Source organism: Cuculus canorus, chromosome 3 (assembly GCF_017976375.1).
Source record: "Cuculus canorus isolate bCucCan1 chromosome 3, bCucCan1.pri, whole genome shotgun sequence".
Classification (NCBI taxonomy): Eukaryota; Metazoa; Chordata; class Aves; order Cuculiformes; family Cuculidae; genus Cuculus; species Cuculus canorus.
Window position 1 is genome coordinate 20968548 of NC_071403.1, and position 19139 is coordinate 20987686.

At 38.3% G+C, this 19139-nt stretch overlaps 1 protein-coding gene across 4 annotated transcripts in view; it reads right to left on the bottom strand.

Moving 5' to 3' along the window:
- The window catches only part of SNX14 (sorting nexin 14), a 53491-nt gene that overhangs the window by 13799 nt on the left and 20553 nt on the right, over nt 1-19139 (bottom strand). For 2 of the 4 annotated variants that reach the window (XM_054061512.1, XM_009564786.2), the window contains exons 13-21: nt 18130-18285; nt 17717-17841; nt 16589-16647; nt 12640-12666; nt 8914-9046; nt 3907-4108; nt 2880-2963; nt 2643-2743; nt 2279-2390 (exon numbers count right to left, since the gene is read on the bottom strand). In XM_054061512.1, coding sequence (XP_053917487.1) covers nt 2279-2390; nt 2643-2743; nt 2880-2963; nt 3907-4108; nt 8914-9046; nt 12640-12666; nt 16589-16647; nt 17717-17841; nt 18130-18285 — 999 coding nt within the window. The remainder of the gene's footprint in view (nt 1-2278; nt 2391-2642; nt 2744-2879; nt 2964-3906; nt 4109-8913; nt 9047-12639; nt 12667-16588; nt 16648-17716; nt 17842-18129; nt 18286-19139) is intronic. The other 2 variants (XM_054061514.1, XM_009564787.2) reach the window with 1 other exon arrangement.

Here is a 19139-nt window from a genome sequence, read left to right on the forward strand (position 1 = left end):
ACTACATTTACGATAACATTTGTCTTATCTACATGTCATTAAACTTGGAACTTGCATCAAGAAGCACGTAGAATGATCAAATGATAATAAAATTGCTCATTCTCACAGAAAGCCCTACTGAAATGCCAAGACTTTCTTTAACGATGTTTATAGAAGTGAGACATTCTCAGACATGATATGCATTACAGTAAACAACATAATTATAAGCTTTTTTCAACTATGTACTATTGTATCTAGAGGGGAGGCATGAAACAAAACAAAGCCCTTTAACTGGAGGATGACACTCGAAAACTCATTTAACAACTTAGTAAGCAACTAAGAGAATGGCCACCTCAGCAGATTCACGCTATGACCAGGAGAAACAGAACTGCAGTGGCACAGTTCAGAGACGGCCTTTCTGCACCACACTGGTCACAGAATGTCAAGTGCTATAATACATGAAGACATAATGGTCATGAGGTTGACCTTACCAGCTCAGGCCCACTATCCCGAGACAGCTACATTGCAGCCAAGCTGTAAAGTCGCATTTCAGTCTGCCTTTTGGATTTTTCATCAACTATTTTGTAAGACAGCAAGAATTTTTCAGCTTCTCATTTCCATTTGGCCTGTCTACAGCACATACACCACTGCCTCAAATTCCATTAAGTAGCTCAAGTTAAAAGAGATCTAGCTAATACTAAAAATATTTAATCTAGAGGTCTAGTTAATACTAGAAACATTAAAAATTGCAGTTCTCATATTAAAATAAACAGATTTTCATCAGCTAATCCCAAAGGTAATTCATATTAAGAAGTAGTATAGTATCACACCAGTAAACAATGACTGACTTGTGCAGATTTGACTCCTGACAATATCATAAGTCTTCTTGAACTACAAAATTTGTCAGAGAAATCTTATCACCTTGCTTGCTTACACAAAGATTCAAAAGCAACCACTTAATCACTTTTTTTCCTATAACCTTAAAACATCCTTTTTCTTCGAGGATAAAGTATAAGCATATGGCAAAATATTTTGATGCTGTCCCACATGACAACCTTGTCTCTAAATTGGAGAAAAACATATTTGACAGATGAACTACTTGGTGGATAAGGAAAGGGCTGGATGGTTGCATGAAAAGAGTTGCAGTCAATGACTTAATGTTCAAGTGAAAAGCAGTGACAAGTGGTGTTCCTCAGAGGTCAGTATTGGGGCCAGTGTTTAACATCTTTGTTGCAGACATGGACAGAGGGACTGAGTGCACCCTCAGCAAGTTTGCAGACAACACTGTGTGGTGCGGTCAACACGCTGGAGGGAAGGGATGGCATCCAGAGGGACCTGAAGCAGCTTGATAAGTGGACCTATGTGAACCTCATAAGGTTCAAGAAGGCCAAGTGCAAGGTCCTGCACCTGGGTCAGGGCAACCCCGGGTATCAATACAGGCTGAGGAATGAAGGGACTGAGAGCAGCCCTACCAAGAACTTGGGGACACTGGTGGATGAAAAGCTGGATGTGAGCTGGCAATGTGTGCTCACAGCTGAGGCAGCCAACCATATCCTGGTATGTATCAAAAGAAGTGCGGCCACCAGGCTGAGGGAGGCAATTTTAAAATCCTCCACTCTGCTGTGATGAGGCCCCCGCCTGGAGTACTGCATCCACCTCTGGGGCCCTCAGCACAGGAAAGAGACGGATCTCTTGGAGTGGGTCCAGAGGAGGGCCATGAAGATGATCAGAGGAATGGAAGACCTCTCTTATGAAGAAAGGCTGAGAGAGTTAGGGTTGTTCAGCCTGGAGAACAGATGGCTCCAGGGAGACCTTATAGTAGCCTTCCAGTACTTAAACAGGGTGTACAAGAAAGCTGGAGAGTAACTTTTTACAAGCGCATGTAGTGACAGGACAAGGGATAATGGCTTTAAACTGAAAGAGGGTAGATTTACATTAGCTATAAGGAAGAAACACTTTACAGTGGAACAAGTTACCCAGAGCAACTGTGGATGCCCCATATCCCTGCAAGTGTTCAAGGCCAGGCTGGACAGGGCTTTGAACAACCTGACCTAGTGGAAGGTGTTCCTTCCCACAGTTTAGATTGAAACTAAATGATCTTTAAGGTTCCTTTCAACTCAAACTATTGTCTGATTCTGTGATTCTATATCTTGCTTGCTGAGCTATAATTTCAGCTGCAGTGAAGAGCAGAGTTCTTATCTTCCACATCCATATCCTTATCTATTCATTTCTACTATCATCAACCACAGTATCTACAGTATTAAAATTTGTCAGTATAAAAAACTAGCGTATTACATACCAAGATTCACATCAGGCAACATTTTATCAAGAAACTGAGTCTCTCCTCCATTAGGGGATAGAAAGTCGGCTAAAAGCTGGCTGTTACTTAGTTCTGGATGTTGCAGAAGTTTCTTTGAGACAGAAGGAAAGAAAGAGTATAAGTACATTTAAATTAATCTTTAATTAGTTTCTCTAGAGCAAAAAGATAAGTGTCATTTGCAAAAGATTTCTGTCTTCAATCACATGAAACTTTAAACAGTTTTACTTGATCAACCGAACTCCTTCTGTGACTCAAGTTACTTGAAAAATAAAGCATATATACTTTTATTAGTTTTACATTGTTAATTTTAGAATATTCTTTGCTCCAAAAGTTTGTCTGATACCTGCAGATATTCCTGAAACTCCTCTCTCTTGGATTTTAAGAACTCATAGTTCTTGGGGCCAATAATTCTCTTTGATGGAAGCTGAGCATCGGGAAATGTACCTGATAAAGATATCAAGGAGATTAAATTAATCTTGCAACACAGCAAACATTGATTTCATTATTTTAAATTTCAGATCCATACTGAATGATAATCACAGCAGTGGAAAAGTAGCTTTCCAGATGACAGGGAACATACCATGAAATTCCGTTAGCTTGGACTCAAGTACATAAAATTCAAGATATCTCCTGTAGACAGACCAGTGTTCGGGTTCATGCCCAACTAAGGGGAAACAAAAAGATGACATTAAAAATTAACAAAGTTTTTATGCCACTTGAGAGACAACAGCAATAGCAAACATATGATGGATTATTATAGGAAACACCTCAATTATATGAGTCCTCATTTTGCAGTAACATTGCAAAAAAACCCCAGCCAAGTAATTTAAGTGTTAAATTAAAACGCATACATAGACATCTATGTTACTAGCTATATTATCACCTCATCCATTGGATCCCTAAAATCTAAACAGTAGAGTGCTGCATCATTCCAAGATTTATACAGCGGTGACTATGTTAGATCTATTTTCAAACTTTTAACTAAATGATTTGACGAAATAGTACTTCTTGAATACAGTCCTCTGCACCTTCAGTTGAACCCTGATCATTACTCCTCCTTGAAGATACCACTACCTGCTTACTGTGGAAGTATTAGTTTCACTAACACAAATCTATGCAGCTCCAGGACGATGCTATTTTCCCCACTCAGCATGGATGCATTGCTATCTAGATAATGATAAGCCATCCGCAAGCCAGGATGGTTCCTAATAAGCAATACATTTTTATTTCCTAAAAATTATATTTTAACGTTTTATAAAATGTTATTTATTGTTCATTATTTCAAAGTTCAGAGTAGGTGAAAGAAAAATATGCCTAGTGTTTATTATATGAATAGCAGGATCATTATTTTTTGGACGAGAAAATCTCTAACTTTGGCATGAAGTCTAAACAGAACTGATTCATGTAAAGGAGTCAATTCTCAACTTGCAAACATTAAATGTGATCATTTAGATATCGAACACATTTTGTCAGACTTTTCAAGTCATATTTAAAAATCAGAAAAACATGCATGCAAAATACACTGCAACAGCCGTCAGAATACAGCACAGTAGAATATTTTTAGTTCATTTTTAAATGACATTTTATTTATCCGTAACACTGCATACCTGCTCTTCTATCATTTCTCTCTACATCAATGCAGAACACAGGAATTCTTTCCTTTCTATCTTTTCTTTCCAGGGAGGGATCATCAAAAAAGTCTACATATGGGATGCTAATTTTCCATGCGGCAAGGTTGCGGGGTGTATTTGGGGTACTAACAGCCTCCTCAGGAGAATCATCTTCCATCACCATAACACCTTCTTCAATCTGTAAAGATTCAAACATCAAGATCTACAGTTCTATTTCAATTGGTTCGGTCTACCATAGCAAAACTTGCATGCAATAACAAAACACAAATTGAGTATTTATGTACACATCACTAAGTATCACAGAATCATAGAAAGGTTTGGGTTGGAAGGGACCTTAAATATCATCTAGTCCCAATCTCACTGCCAGGGCCAGGGACACCTCCCATTAGATCAGCTTGTTCAAAGAACAAAAAAATCCATTTCATTAACAGAATTCTCATGTAGATTAATTTATATTTTCACATCCACTGCAAAAAGTTACGAACCTTTAGTGAGATCTGAAAGTTTTCCTAGCACTATTAAGTTCCATATCTGATAATTCAGAGGAAAAAACAAAAGGGTTGAAGGGGAATAGAAGTACTAAAAGAGACAGCTAGAAGAATGCCTTGGACACAGCTTGAATCCTACAGGAACCAGTTTGGGTCCAACAGGTTTAGCTACCTTGCATTTTCCAGCATACCAGGACCCAAACCAAAGACTTGATCATACTAGGTCTGGCCAACAAGCCTTCTAAACACAACAAGAGACAGAAGCAAATAGTGCACCAAGACAGCAGGTCTCCCACCTCCACAGCTGAGTGCAACAGAATGTTAAACACACATGAACCTGAGTTACTCTGCAAGGTGCAACACAGCCACAATTGGGATGGAACCATTCCTGCAGCCCAGAGTTACTTTTAAGCAAAGCCTTAGCGAGCCTTACTGCACTCTCATCAGCGCCAGCTTCAGCATCACACTCCCAGAAACAGATGCACCATGGAGCAACATGGACCTAATCCTTGCTGATTGTTCCATATGCAACCAGATCTTAGAAACCTTGCCGCGTGAACACTGAAGAAATCCTTCCAAGCTTGGACTGCAGTCTCAGCATCACAGTGATGTTCACTTTATGCTCCTGACATTGTTTATCACAGACAGGCTGAACTGCCCACAGGTAATGAATGACCCAAGTACCACACAGCACACCCAGTTCTCATGTTGCTGGCAATGACAAAGGAAGCACTACAGATCTTTTAGGACTATAAACAGAAAGATTATCTTAAATATCTAGACTGAAAAATCCAGGCTTCGACAGCTACTCTTGGAAAGATATTTATTTGTCCAAAGAATGTTTAACCCGTTCTCATCTTTACCACGCAGAAAAGAATAATAAGAAAAAGACCCAAAGGAATGAAAATTATTTTTGCAAATGAGGAGACGGAGCCCGAGAGAAGGAAGGGCAGGGCTCACCCTAGACTCAAACAGGTGACAAAGCAAAGCAGAATGAAGAACTTGTGGGGAAGTCAGACCTTGCCAGAGATGCACTGTGGGGGGGAAGAGTTCTTGTACTTTAACAAGCAGATGTAAAAAGAGCAGTCCTGTCACCTTATAAAACTGAAACTGTTTGAATCTAATTTAGCTTGCTGCTAGCCTGTAAGGGTTTCTAAAATCGCAGCCCATCAGGGAGGCAGGCGCTGCCTAACATGGAACATCTCTCAAGCCCATCATCCTGCCTCCAGCCTGCACCCCCCACTGTGGTGGTCAGCACCTCACTCTTCCCACTACAATTTACAGAACTATTAATTATGTTGAGATGGGTTAGAGTTAAATGACGATTCAAAAGTGCATTATTAGTAAGTCTCACATAGCAGCTTGAGAGTACTGCCACTTGTTAAAGTCAAAATAAGAGATTTAAACATAAATTTACAACACATGAAACTACAGCAAACTGAAAAGCATGAATCCCACTTTCAAGTTCTTTTCCCTTAGCTTCATAACTTAAAGCCAAATACCCCTCAAAGGCCAAGCCTAGGTGACTTAACAGGTTTTGCCTGGGATAATATAATAAATGCATTAAGGCAACACATTATCCCTGAAATCATTTTGGCCGTTGTCTATGCTACAATATTCACACGATCATGACTCAACTGCAGCTGAAACATATATGGTTCAACATACATAAGTAATCTTTGTTCACCTTTGTTTTGCCTTTGCATAATACTGAAACAATCCTTGAACTGGTTACAGTGTGGACCGCTGTCTTCCAGAACAGATCTCTCTAGATCCACTAACTACATCTCTTCTTTCCAAAATGCATTTTTGCTTCCACTTACCTGATTCATTTGATAAAGGGAGAAATTGTGACAAGCGGAGAGCAGTCTCAGTTGTCACTGCACATATGTCACACTCAGCTAAGGTGGTTCACAATGTGAGAGCTAAATCACAGGCTGTGCTCTTTCGCAAAGCAAACAAAACTAACCCCAGCCTCAAATGAACAATTAGGGCTCACAAACTGCAGGATGAACTTAGTGGAGAATGGAATAAATAGGACAGATGCTTTTTGAACCCTAACAACAGGGTTGTCAGGTAGCTTTACATCTACGAAGTCTTCTGTAAGAGGTATTACCTTCATTTTCCACCTTTCCCAGGCTTTACATTGTTGTCACCATGTAAAAATAAAAAAAAAATAATAGAGCAGATACATGATAGAAAAGATATAACAGAAATAGTAGAATAACATTTCATGATAGCAACTCCAAGTCAACATCTTGAGTTTCTGCAAATGGGGCAGCATGAACTGGGTGGAATTTGCACTTGTTCTCACCCTGTGAGGACTGAGCTACTGGCTGCCAAAATCATCACTTTTTAATCTATCCTGACTAACCGTGTATATTTGCATTAGCACTAAATATACAATCTCAACTAGGACCTCCTTGTGAAAATGCAAGGCCTTTCTAGAAACACTGAAACTTACCTGATCCTGTAGTTTTTGACTAAAATAAATGATTATGTATGGACTTGATCAAAACACAATTCCTGCCTATGTTTTCTGGTTAGTTCTTTCTTTACTGTTTGCAGTTGTCATTTCTTCCCGTTTATTTAGTTTCACACACTGGACTATTCCATCAGCTGATACAGTAATTATACTCCCAGCTCTGCAGAGTCAATATAAGGCTTTGAGCAGGTACAGGGAACTTGTTTTTAAATTGCTCATGAAAGGATGATAACCTACTTGCCTGCCTTCTTCACTCAGCCCTTCTAAGGGCTGGGTTGAGTCATCAGCAAAGTTTTACATGCTCCTAACCTCCTTCACCAGATTCCTCACTTGACGTCTAGCCTGGGTCTGGTAATAATCCTATGTAAATTTATAGGTTTTTCCCCTATGACAACCACAGCACCTGCACTACACACAGTACTGCAAGCCACGAAGTATGGATTTCTGGAGTTTTTAATACTCTTTCCAAACAGATTACCAACCTGTAATAGTTATAAATTGTCTCAGCCTACTTCCATTTGTTTCATCCAACAAAGCCACAAATTCAAGACTACAAGGTCTTCTGGCTGCCTTCAGAACAATACTTATGCTTTAATATGCAGAATATCTTTTGTTATATTTAAAACATAGCTGACATCGCTAACACATCTTTCTCTCCCTATGCAATTTCCTAAAATCACATGCATGTTTCCTATAGGCTTTAACTGTAATCAACACGACCGTGTCAAAAAAGGACATTGTTCAGTTTCTGTCACAACGCACAGAAGTCCATCCCACTACCATTCTTTACCTTGAATTTCACCTTGATTCTTAGCTTGAATCCACCAAGCTTACACCAACATAAATTACTTAAATACCTAACCACAAACTGTGCAGGACGAAATAGCTCCCATATCCCCCATATCTAAACTCATGAAAAGTTGCTAAGTTTGTCTGCTACACTGCCACCATCTTACAATTATACTGTCTTTTCCCAGGTCATGTTTTTCCTTTCCCAAAGAGCTCTTTCTCTGACCTTATGAACGCCTGTTTGGAAACTACACCTCAGCACTTACTGTAACATTATTAGTGTTGAATTCTGTATGTTCAATATTCATCCACAAAGTCACAGCTCTGTCCAGCTCTTTGGAAACACAGTAACCTTAGAACAGTTTAGTGTTTTCCCATTTCTTCTTACTCACAGTTACTTCAGCAAAGATACTGAAGTATTTCTGAGACTTTGTCTAAGGTGGTTTTAGTAAGATGTAGTATCCTCTTTTTATTTAATGAAGGGATTTGAGACAATGCTGCACTTCAAGTTTTCCATTCTTGCTTAAGTTAAAATGATTCTGTCCATCTGAAAGTCTTTCTTAGTAAAGATTAGACTCTATATTGTCTGCTTCTCTCTCCAAATTCAGTAACTTCGCACAAGTAACTTCTTGTGCTCTAGCACAAACCCATGTTCTTTCTCTGAGCTCCACTACTTCAATTATACCTCTACTATAGGGGAATTATACTTCCACACCTTTGGCTAGCAGGATCTACAAAAGCAATGGTGCAAAATTAACCCATTGTCTTGCCTGCAAGCTTCCCAAGTGCACTCGATCCCACTGTCTATGTCACTGATGAAGATATGAAACAGTACTAGTGCTAGTGCAAAAGATGATGATCACATGAAAAGCCATGTATGCAGTCCTATGCATGCCTTATTACCCAGAATTATAAAATAGCATGGCAAGTTTTTAGAGAAAAATTCGTTGACTAGAAAAATGTCCGATACTGCTACTTTCAGTACTTCTCTACATTAAAGCAGTAATCTAAGAGGCGCACACCAACTGGGGATGTGGCCTTGACTTCTGAATGAATACAGGGAAAATAAGTGCACCTTAATCAGAAGCCAGTACATGGAAACCCTGCAGTGAAGTATAAGATAGCAGAAAAGGCAGAAACTTAACATTTTCAGATAAGGAAGGGGAAAAAAAAACCCACCAAAAACAAAGACTTAAAGACAAATCTAAAGCTTTTACTCACAAAGTCATCTTCTCCTTCATTTAAGTTATAGTTAGGTAACATAGCTCCTTCCATCGCAGAACTCTTGAATACACCTTTTATTTTGTTGCCTATTCTGCTGATTCCAAATGATTCTCCTCTCTTCTGTGTGGTCCTAGGATTACAGAAGCCAGAGTTCACAACACAAGGCATACTTTTACACAGCAGCTCAGCAGGCCATTCTCTTCTCTGTGAATGATGCGCAAACAGCTCTATAAACAAGTAGCCAATATAGTTACAATTCCAATTAAATTGAAATTCTTATGGCAAATTTGTTCTCTGGTGATTAGCAAAATTTCTGGGATTCCCATATGTTTAACCATGAGCAAACATTAGCACTTATAATGGTATCCCAGTAATGCAGGACACAGAATAAACAATTTTTGTTTCGACAGCAGCAACTGTCGCATTGCTACAGGCACACACACCAAGGTCACAAACTGTCCTTTTCCGTGTACTGATCTTTAAATATTTATCCACTCTTGCCAAGTACTGAGTGATGTAGTGAGATGCATTTTTTAACATAAACACCTTAGAAGTTTACAAGCATGTATGATTCAAGATAGACCTCGACTTTTAAGCATTAGGGACAGACAAAAGGCATGTGCAAGAAGCAAGACTGAACATGAGAGAAAACAGATGCAACTGAAGAATCTTGGCTTGAAGAGCTAGGTCCGACGACTGAAAGATGAAGACTTTTTAAAGTCTTGCTATTTATGACAAAACATCCAAAAAGCAACAAGGTATGGAAAAAACAAAAAGGCAATTGGGCAGGAAGCACACTCCTTACTGAGAGAACAGATTTCAGAGCATTCTTATGCTCTTACATGAGACCTGACACTGAAGATTATTTCTTACTCAGAAATGCCAGTAATTCTGGAAAGAAAAAAATGTTTCTGTTTAATAAGGAATCAGCCTGAAGTTACTTATGTTTATTCAATAAATACAGTTGAAAGGCAAATTAAAAATCAATAATGATCTGCAAAATCAAAGACTCAAAAGAACTTCATAAATTACTGAGATTAAAACCAAAATTATCACTTTAGAGGACAAAGAAATATCCCAAGTGTTTATTTTTCCTTTACAACAAAAAAATAATAAAGTTCTGAGCAGTAGTACCAACAGAACAGCAGACACCAGTAAGTAAAGTGTCTCAATCACCTGTAAAACCACACTGACAACATCAACTGCTGACTTGAAACGTGCATGTGTGTTACTATCTTCCTGTTTATAATTTTATCTGAACTGCATACATGCCTAAAATAGCATAAATCTACTGCTTTTCCAAGTCTTTCGATTTTTCTATCTCATATTATTATCAGCTCCAAAGAAGACAGCCACCATCTATCTTATTTATCTCTGCTAACCAAAGATAAGCTTGCTTGGATGTTTGTAGTCTAAATCCATGTTTGAACAATTTTACTGAATTTTTAAACAACTTCCACATGTTATTGTGCTGAACTGAACTTCTTCACATTGGGGACCTACCTGAATCTTGTTCAAGAGCTTAAGCACTAGGCTAGCAAAACACAAACCTTATTCAGACAAAACTGGATAGCTTTTATAGAAGGGTCTGGCCTGACTCTGAAGTTTTCATTATTCCTGTGAAAACTTCTGTAGTTCTCAAGATTTTCAGAAAAAACTTTTAATTTGTACAAGGTTAAAGATCTGATAAAAGTACTCCAGGCTCAGATCAGTTCTTTCCTGTACTGCCCATGCTTCAACTGAAAGCAGAACACATCTTTGCTTCTAACTGCAGTACTGAGCTGGTTCCAACCTGATACCTAGGAAGCACCCTTCCTGCTGAGGCGAAAGATTACACTTAATGGATACACAGCAATCACTAAACTGAAACAGCTATAAAGTGACGAACTAGGATGGGATTCTTCAGACAGCAAGAGACAAATTCAGGATAAACACTGGTGAATAAGAAGGTGCACAGACACTTGGTGGACAATGTATGGAGAAAACATAGGACTGGTTTGGCAAAAATCCTTGAGCAAGCAGAACACAAATGAGATTGGATGACCATGGAAAAAAATCTCTGGATGTTAGAGGCAGACAGACAACAGGACAATCAAACATTTGAAGAGGCTGAGCAAGAAAGATGAAATACATATATTAAAAAAAAAAACCAGCACCAGGATGAAAATCTAGAAGATTCACTGGTTAAGTAGAAATAGGAGAAAAGACTTGAGGCTAGATAGAAAGGAAGAGACGAGACTGGGATATGACCAGGTTAAAGGCATGAGAGAAGAAAGAGGAGAGGCGGTGGTCAGTTAGAATAGAGACCAAGTCTTTGAAGACCTATCTTCTTGGGAAAAGTATCCCACTCCCTCTAGTGCTGATCCACCTAACAGCACTACTAGATTGTTGTTCTACAGTTGTTTTCTTGGCAGGGCCCTGAGTGAAGAGTCTCCAGGTTCCAGCACTCCTGATAAATGATGCGATGACAAGAGACCGGAATACCTTTAGGTTTGTTTTCTTGTTGTTCTGTTGTTTGTTTTTTGTGGGTTTTTTAATACTCCAGAAGTCACACATACTTAACGTTAAAAAATTGCAATTGTTCACTCTACAGCTGGGAACTGCAGACTGGAGACTGCATTAGTGCTACCGTGCACTGTGGTATGCTTTAATTGTGGATGGTTGTAAAATACTTTTCGCACAGGCCCCCAGCCCCACTCAGCACACTCAACAGATCTTCAGAAGTGATCAGCCAGGGCTATGCAGCTGAGAAATGCTGCTATGAACCTTGGTGGGTCAAGAAGTACCAGAGAAGCTGCACGTATCAGACAAGCTAAATATTTACATGCACGTGAAGTGAAAGTACTGTTTTTCTTTCAGTTCACTAAAACCCCTACACTGAAATAAGAGAAATGCTGAGTGCATAGAGATGCACTTAAAAATCAATGAACTGGACTTGCACGTCGAGTACTTCTTATTGCTCAACAAGCTAGCAAGTTACAGAATAATTGAACTAGCAGATAAAAGATAAACTGTCTACAAACTTTGACACCCAGTTGATAAATTTCCCTCAAGAATGGCATGAGTAATATATTTATGCTCATGATCCAATAAATTCTAAGGCAAAGTCCATCATGAAAAAGTTGTTTTCTGATTGTGGATAGTATGTACTTAAAGAGGCACAAATAATGACCAAAAAAAAAATCCTCAATGAATCGCTACTAAGGTATTAATGAGTGACCACAGACTACCTAGAGCAAATTATGAAAAAAAGCATACGTTGTAATCAAATCTGTTACAGCCACATGAGAAGCTGCAGAGAACTAACTTAGGGAACTGCTGCTTTTCAGTGCTTGATAATATTCATAAAATGGTTATATTTGCATGCAATGTTAGGCAATGATCATCATAGATACAGCTGTGCAAGATAAAACAAGCAGTTAAGTGGGTAAAACCTTAAACAGGGTCTGGAAATGTGATGCGGAGCAATGGAAATTTTGGAGCAGCTTGCAGTCACATGGCAAAAAAAAAAGCTTCAAGTTATGCAAATGTATTTCAAAACTAATAACAGACAAATCATTAACAGCAAACAATATTAACATGTAGCAAACTTGAAGAAGACATTCACAGTTTTTTTACAAATAAAACAGACAGTTAATTGCCATTATAAAGGTTGTATGATGCAGTCATGACAGATGCAGCATAACTAACACACAACATTTATCGAGTATTAGATGGACTTACCGGAAGTCATCCAAACTCAGGCTACTTCTGCAACAACAGGCATATAAATTACCTCAGAACCCAGGAGAAAATAATGTCAAAAGAAAAAAACAAGCAACCGAAACAAGCAGGTTGAGGTAAGTGATTCTGCCCCTCTATTCCTCTCTTGTGAGACCTCATCTGGAGGACTGTGTTCAGTTCTGGAATCCTCAACATAAGAAGGATATGGAACTGTTGCAATGGGTCCAGAGGAGGGCTACAAAGATGATCGGAGGGCTGGAGCACCTTCCCTACGAGGACAGGCTGAGGGAGCTGGGCTTGTTCAGCCTGGAGAAGAGAAGGCTATAAGGAGACCTTATAGCGACCTTCCAGTACCTGAAGGGGGCTACAAGAAAGCTGGAGAGGGACTATTCGTAAAGGTGATAGACGAGGGGGAACGGGTATAAGCTGGAGAGGGGGCAGATTTAGACTGGATAGTAGAAAGAATTTCTTCACCATGATACTGGTGAGACACTGGCACAGGTTGCCCAGGGAAGCTGTGGATGCCCCATCCCTGGAGGTGTTCAAGGCCAGGTTGGATGGGGCCTTGGGCAGCCTGATCTAGTGGGATGTCCCTGCCCATGGCAGGTGGGTTGGAACTAGATGATCTTTAACGTCCCTTCCAAACCTAACTATTCTATGATTCTATGAATTTTACAGACCTATCCCTACAAAACTGAATAGGCTTTGACCATCATCACAGATTTAAAAAAACATGGTACAACTAGGAGCTCCTGACCTGAAAACCTAAGAAAGTGAAACACCAATGGTTCCTGCACATTTCACCAACACAATCTTGGTCTTTGAATTTAAAACCTCTGTTACTGAAACTTTCAGAGCTTAACTGGCACTCAGTGCAAGCAGCTACCAATCTACAGAGAACAACAAGTAGTTGTAGAGAGCAGTAAGGTCTCCCCTAAGCCTCCTCTTCTCCAGGATAAACAACCCCAGTTCCCTCAGCTGCTCCTCGTAAGACTTGTTCTCCAGCCCCTTCACCAGCTTCGTTGCTCTTCTCCAGACATGCTCCAGAGCTTCAACATCCTTCTTGTCGTGAGTAATTCCAGCAGAGATGTTTAGATGGATTAACCATAAACAGTCACCACATACCTAACTGTAATTCACTGGAGCTACTGAATTCAGGACAAACTGATATGGGATTAAAATGTTAAAATTTTAGATTTTCTTTTACAAGAACTGATTCTAAGGCATCTCACACTATCCCTAGATGTGTTAAGCGCAAAACTGGAAACACAACCTACCAACTTGGAACCGATGGTTACAAACAATTATATTGCACACAATTGTTTACAGACTTAATTCTGTGGGTTTTACACCTAACCAGTCCCCAAAACTGTTAATATCTTTTCTGCTTGGTCCTGTACTTAAAGTGTCTTAATTTTATTGCTACCCCAATGATGAGAAACTATTTCTCTGTGTGGTCATGGTGTGTAGAAATATCAAGGCAGACATACAGCTATCCAGAAATCTGGGATTTTATATCACATAATGGCTTTTTTTTTTTTTTTTTTGGACTTCCAACACAGAATACCCTTAAGTAATGTATTACGAATACATAAACATGAGAGAGGGAATTCTTGTCCTCTCTTCCACACACCCAAAATTGAGTTGTCAGAACTGGAACTTAAAACATCAGTTTTTACTGGCCACATGAACTAAACATTAAGTGGACAGTACCAGTTACAGAGTTAAACTGTTGACAACCACAGCTAGTAATCAAATTATCAGAACATCCTCAATGTGACTTCTTTACACTGGTGAAATACTTGGAACTTCTAACGTATTACCTCAGCAGTCTTCATAGCACACTTATTCTGTGTACAAAAAGCAATAATTATTTTGTACAGTTCCAAGTGACTCAAATCAGAAATTATACACTGATAGTCACCTCTTCCTACTTTCCCATGTGGATTTTCTAGAAATTGCTCTATAATTTTCTTGTCTGACAATAAATGAAATCTATCAACACCTTACGCACATATACATTCCTCTGGGATTTTGTATCTACTACTTGATTGATTTTTTAACCAGCAGAAACTAAGCAATAGACACAGCGTACCCTAGCAAAGCATCAAGGATATGGAAAGCAAATTCATTTCTTTGCATATAATTTCTCTCAAATGGAACTAATGCTAGAATAGGGAAGAGAAGGCAGGATAAGCTATATCCATGTGGATAACATCTGGAATAATTCCGTAAGTAACATTTTTTATATTCTATTTTCCTTGGCAGTGACTGTCTGTACCAGATTCTTCAGAGGGAAGCTCCAAAGTAACAAGCAAACTAGTTTCAGATAGGACCTCAGATGGGACCTCTGTTTCATGGAAATAATTACTGAGGCTCCACTTTAGGAACATAAAGTACCTCATATGATAAAGCACCACATATACTCGAGGCATTCAAATTGTTCTAAAATGTAAACCAGATACATTTGCAGTAATGCTATGGATGCTGTTTGAACTCCAGGGGGATATGTTGTAACTGCCTACAAACAAACTTCGATCATTTTGTTGCCAGAGATGCATTTCAAAAACCCCAGGCAGAGACTGCTAGTAATTTCACCCTTTATGTTTTGGAAAGCAAAGCATCAAGGAGGTGTCCTAAATCTAGTCAAATTATGAAAGAGTTTAAGAAGTGTAAGACAGGACACTTTCAACCCTTGACACGAATAATTTGGAGAAAGATACCAGAAGGCAGATTTTAAAGTGTGGATGAAACCCTGTAGCCGTCTTCAATAGAAGCTGCAGTACATTTAAGGTCACCCTTCCTAGTGGAGTACCACAGAGGGGAGAAATGCAGTTTGGTTTAGCTGCCTTTCACATCTCTTTGCCAAGAAACAGCAGCTTGTCAGCACCAATTTGAGAAAGCACTACAGCAAAACTTGAATCCTGGATTTACAAGTACTATATAGACTACATAAGAGATGTCACGGGTGGAGATATAAAGAGAATGATCATGTAATTTTAGATGAACATTAGCAGGGGAGAAAGGGATCTCACAATAATGCACATAATGCTGCATATCAAGAAGGCTGTTGTTAGGTATATCTCGAATGAAAGCAGAAAAAGTTAAATAAATTGCTGTTACTTCTCTAGGATGATAAACTAGCATTTTCTACAGTACCACAGATGATCTTCCATACCAAGAAACCAAGCCTACCCAAGCCTCACTGAAGTTCTCCTTCTTTTGACTAGACCGTAAGAGTAATTCAGCTGAGCTGGTCTATGACTGAGCCATCGTCATGAAACAAAAGACAAGAAACGATGAGAATTTAAGCTTACTCAACCCAAACCCACAGTGGAAGATCACCCATCAATAACACAAGAGATATTCTTCTCCTTTTCCACAGGCCTTAAGTAGCCTGAAGGTCGCCTGTAAATATACAGCCCAAACCCAGAAACAAGGCTTCTGATGCTGCATTTCTGCAATGAATGGGGAGAGTTGGGGGATAGAAAACACATCTGATGAAGGAGAAATGGCACATTCTCCTTGTCACAACAAGAGGAGATTCCCATTGCACAACCAGGTTGGTTAAAAACAGGGTACACTATACCTATTCCCTGTAAGACCTGAAATCCAAGACCTAGCTTTGCAACAACAAAATCAATTAAATTGTCCCTTTATTTCCACGTTACCTTATTGTCACTGGTACATTTATTTTTCCTTTCCCCCTTCTCAAATGTTGGAAGTCTAAACCACATTTTAAATTCTTTAATATAAATCACTTCAAAGCAAAGAGACATCTTATAAAATAGTTTGCTCCATCAGTATGTACTTTCTCAATTTAAAAAAATAGGGCTTAAAATTCAGCCAAATTAGTATCAGGCAGTAGCAAAACTCCTATGGTTTAATATTTTGACACTTTTAACTGATAACAAGAAAGAAAAACATTTAACGATTCTACCATACCTACCTGTTAAATTTTGAGTTACGTGTTGGTGACTCTGCTCCTCTTAAAAGGTGTCTGAAGTACTACAACAGACAAATTAAGTATCAAAGCAAATACTGGAATAACTGAGGTAAGGGCTACTATGCAATGACATTACAGAATTCAGGAACAAAGAACAAGGAAAAGGCAAGCTGACCACAATCTAGCAGACAGAGTATTGATGTGGAAAAGCACAGACTAAATTTGCAATACATGCTCCTAGGACTACTTATTTTACTTTTCGTAATCTCGAGATTAAAAAACCAACAGAAATAATACTAAAATTAAACATCAAAATCCTCCTTTTTAAAAACCAAGCATTTAAAGCTATTACTGGAAAGACAAGCATCAATATCATTTTTGAGAAATACACTTTATCGTGAATAATGTCAAGTAAGGTAAGTTACCATCCCAAGGACAAGCCAGTAAGTTCTGCCTCAAATATAAACAAGAAGTTTAACATGCAATCTTATTTACACATATAAACCCTAAAAAGGACAAGTATTCAGACTCATCATGGCATTTAAAGTGTTTTCCTATTAAAAGGCTTTAGGGAGCCATCGGCCCAGTGTGAGGAAATTTTTTTTTTAAACTTGTATTCAGAGTCCAATCATAGAAAAATCTCAAGTGCCCAGTAAATTGCTCTGAATGGCCCACCTGAAAAGAGACAATTGACTTTTAGCCGCTGGAATGCATAACATTGAAGATACCTAAACACAATTCAAGTCTCTTTCTTTAAGTATATATTACATATATTAAAAAGTAAATAAAAAGATCCTGAAGTGTTCTCTGCCTATCACATGTTACTTCTGCACCAAATCTGCAATCAGAAAAGGAAGGGGTGGGAAAGGATTTTGTAGTAGTAGAGATATACACAAATTGCTGCATCAAAAAATGAAGAGGGTTTTTTTTTTTTTTCTTTCTGTTCATGTTGTATCAAAGTAGAGTAAATTCCATTTCCTTACTGAAATTGGTCCCAGCCCTGGTGGGCTAACTAAAGTGGAAAATAAAGACATATTTTTCAGTTCCACACGCACATGGCTGCTGTAAATAGGGTATTCTAAAAATATTCAGTCTTGCTTTAAGATTACTCTTCAAATCTTTCACACTTACCTCATCACTGTGACAGAACATAGGAGTAAAAACGTTCTCAAGTAGAGAAAGTACATGCTCATAAGCTTCAAAAAGACACCTCATAGTTTGAAGTTTCACGACATCCATATAGGGACCTTCAGCAACTATAAAAAAAATCATTAACTATAAATAGTTACATATATATATATGGGCATATAAAGTTCAGGGGTTTTATGGTCTGAGTTTGTGATTGCTTTGGAAGGTACTGTAAGTCTGATACAAAAAAAATGAATTGACAAAACAAACTTAATCACAATCTATCAAAGGGGTAACAACTTTCAAAACTATGACAAAAGTTAATATTGATCATATTTAGATGAATCAGTCCTCCTTTTATTACAGAACGCTGTTTGACTTCCAGTGTAAATTATTCCTTTCAAATTCTAACTTACTTCTTTGAATCTCTTCCACAATAAAAGGGTCAAATCTAATTTTGTCAATGCTTTCATCCAAACAGTAAGTTTTGTAAATTTTCTGTACTTCCTCATGAAGAGACATCTTCTCAGTATCCGACAGTTCCGGTCGCAAAATTCGGTCATTGAATTCCTCTGAGAAATAAAGGAGATAAAATGCATTTGCTGATCAACTAAGTTAACAAACAGCATCTTGAAGCATCCTATAACATCAACTCATTTTGCAGCAGATCTAGTAATTTTTAAATCTTTAAAATGAATACAAACAGAAGACATCTCAAAATCTCAGGTAATAAGGTAGCTGCCTTCTTATTAACTATAATTCAGATTTGTTAAAAAAATTATTGCTAAAAATACATTACAATTAAAACTAATTATTCCTCATCTCAGTAAGGATAAAACCACGAAGTTATTTCCCGACAGAAGAATGAATAAAAAAAGTGAATTTATTTATTCAAAGTAACCAAACTGTAAAATGTAGGGCTTTCTTCTAGCAGGATTTGTAGTTCATGCTAGACACACACAGAGCCCCGCAGCCCTTTACACCAGTCATCAGCCTATTCAGCTGCTATTACATTGCTAAGACCCAACCCATGAAAATACTTTCAATAATATCTTTAATGTCAGACTAACAAGAATTAACTTCTCCTAATAAAAACACTATTCAGCGCAATTATTGCGCAATCCTACTTGATTTATTGGACCATACTCTTAATAGCTTGACTACCAGCCAGAAAGAAGGGAAAATAAGGTAGTGTTCCATTCATTTTTCAATTAATACACAAAACCAAATTTCTCCAGAGAAACTCTAAATGACCCTTCTGGGATTTTGGGGGTTTATTTTCCTCAGTAAGTGCTTCTTATCCAAAATATTTCTGTCAAGTGAAGAACCACCTGCAGCAGACACTTTGGGACAGAATAACTAGAGACGGAAATCTCATTCTTTGTTTTATAAGCTAATCTACAGACTCGTCACCTATGAGAGTGCA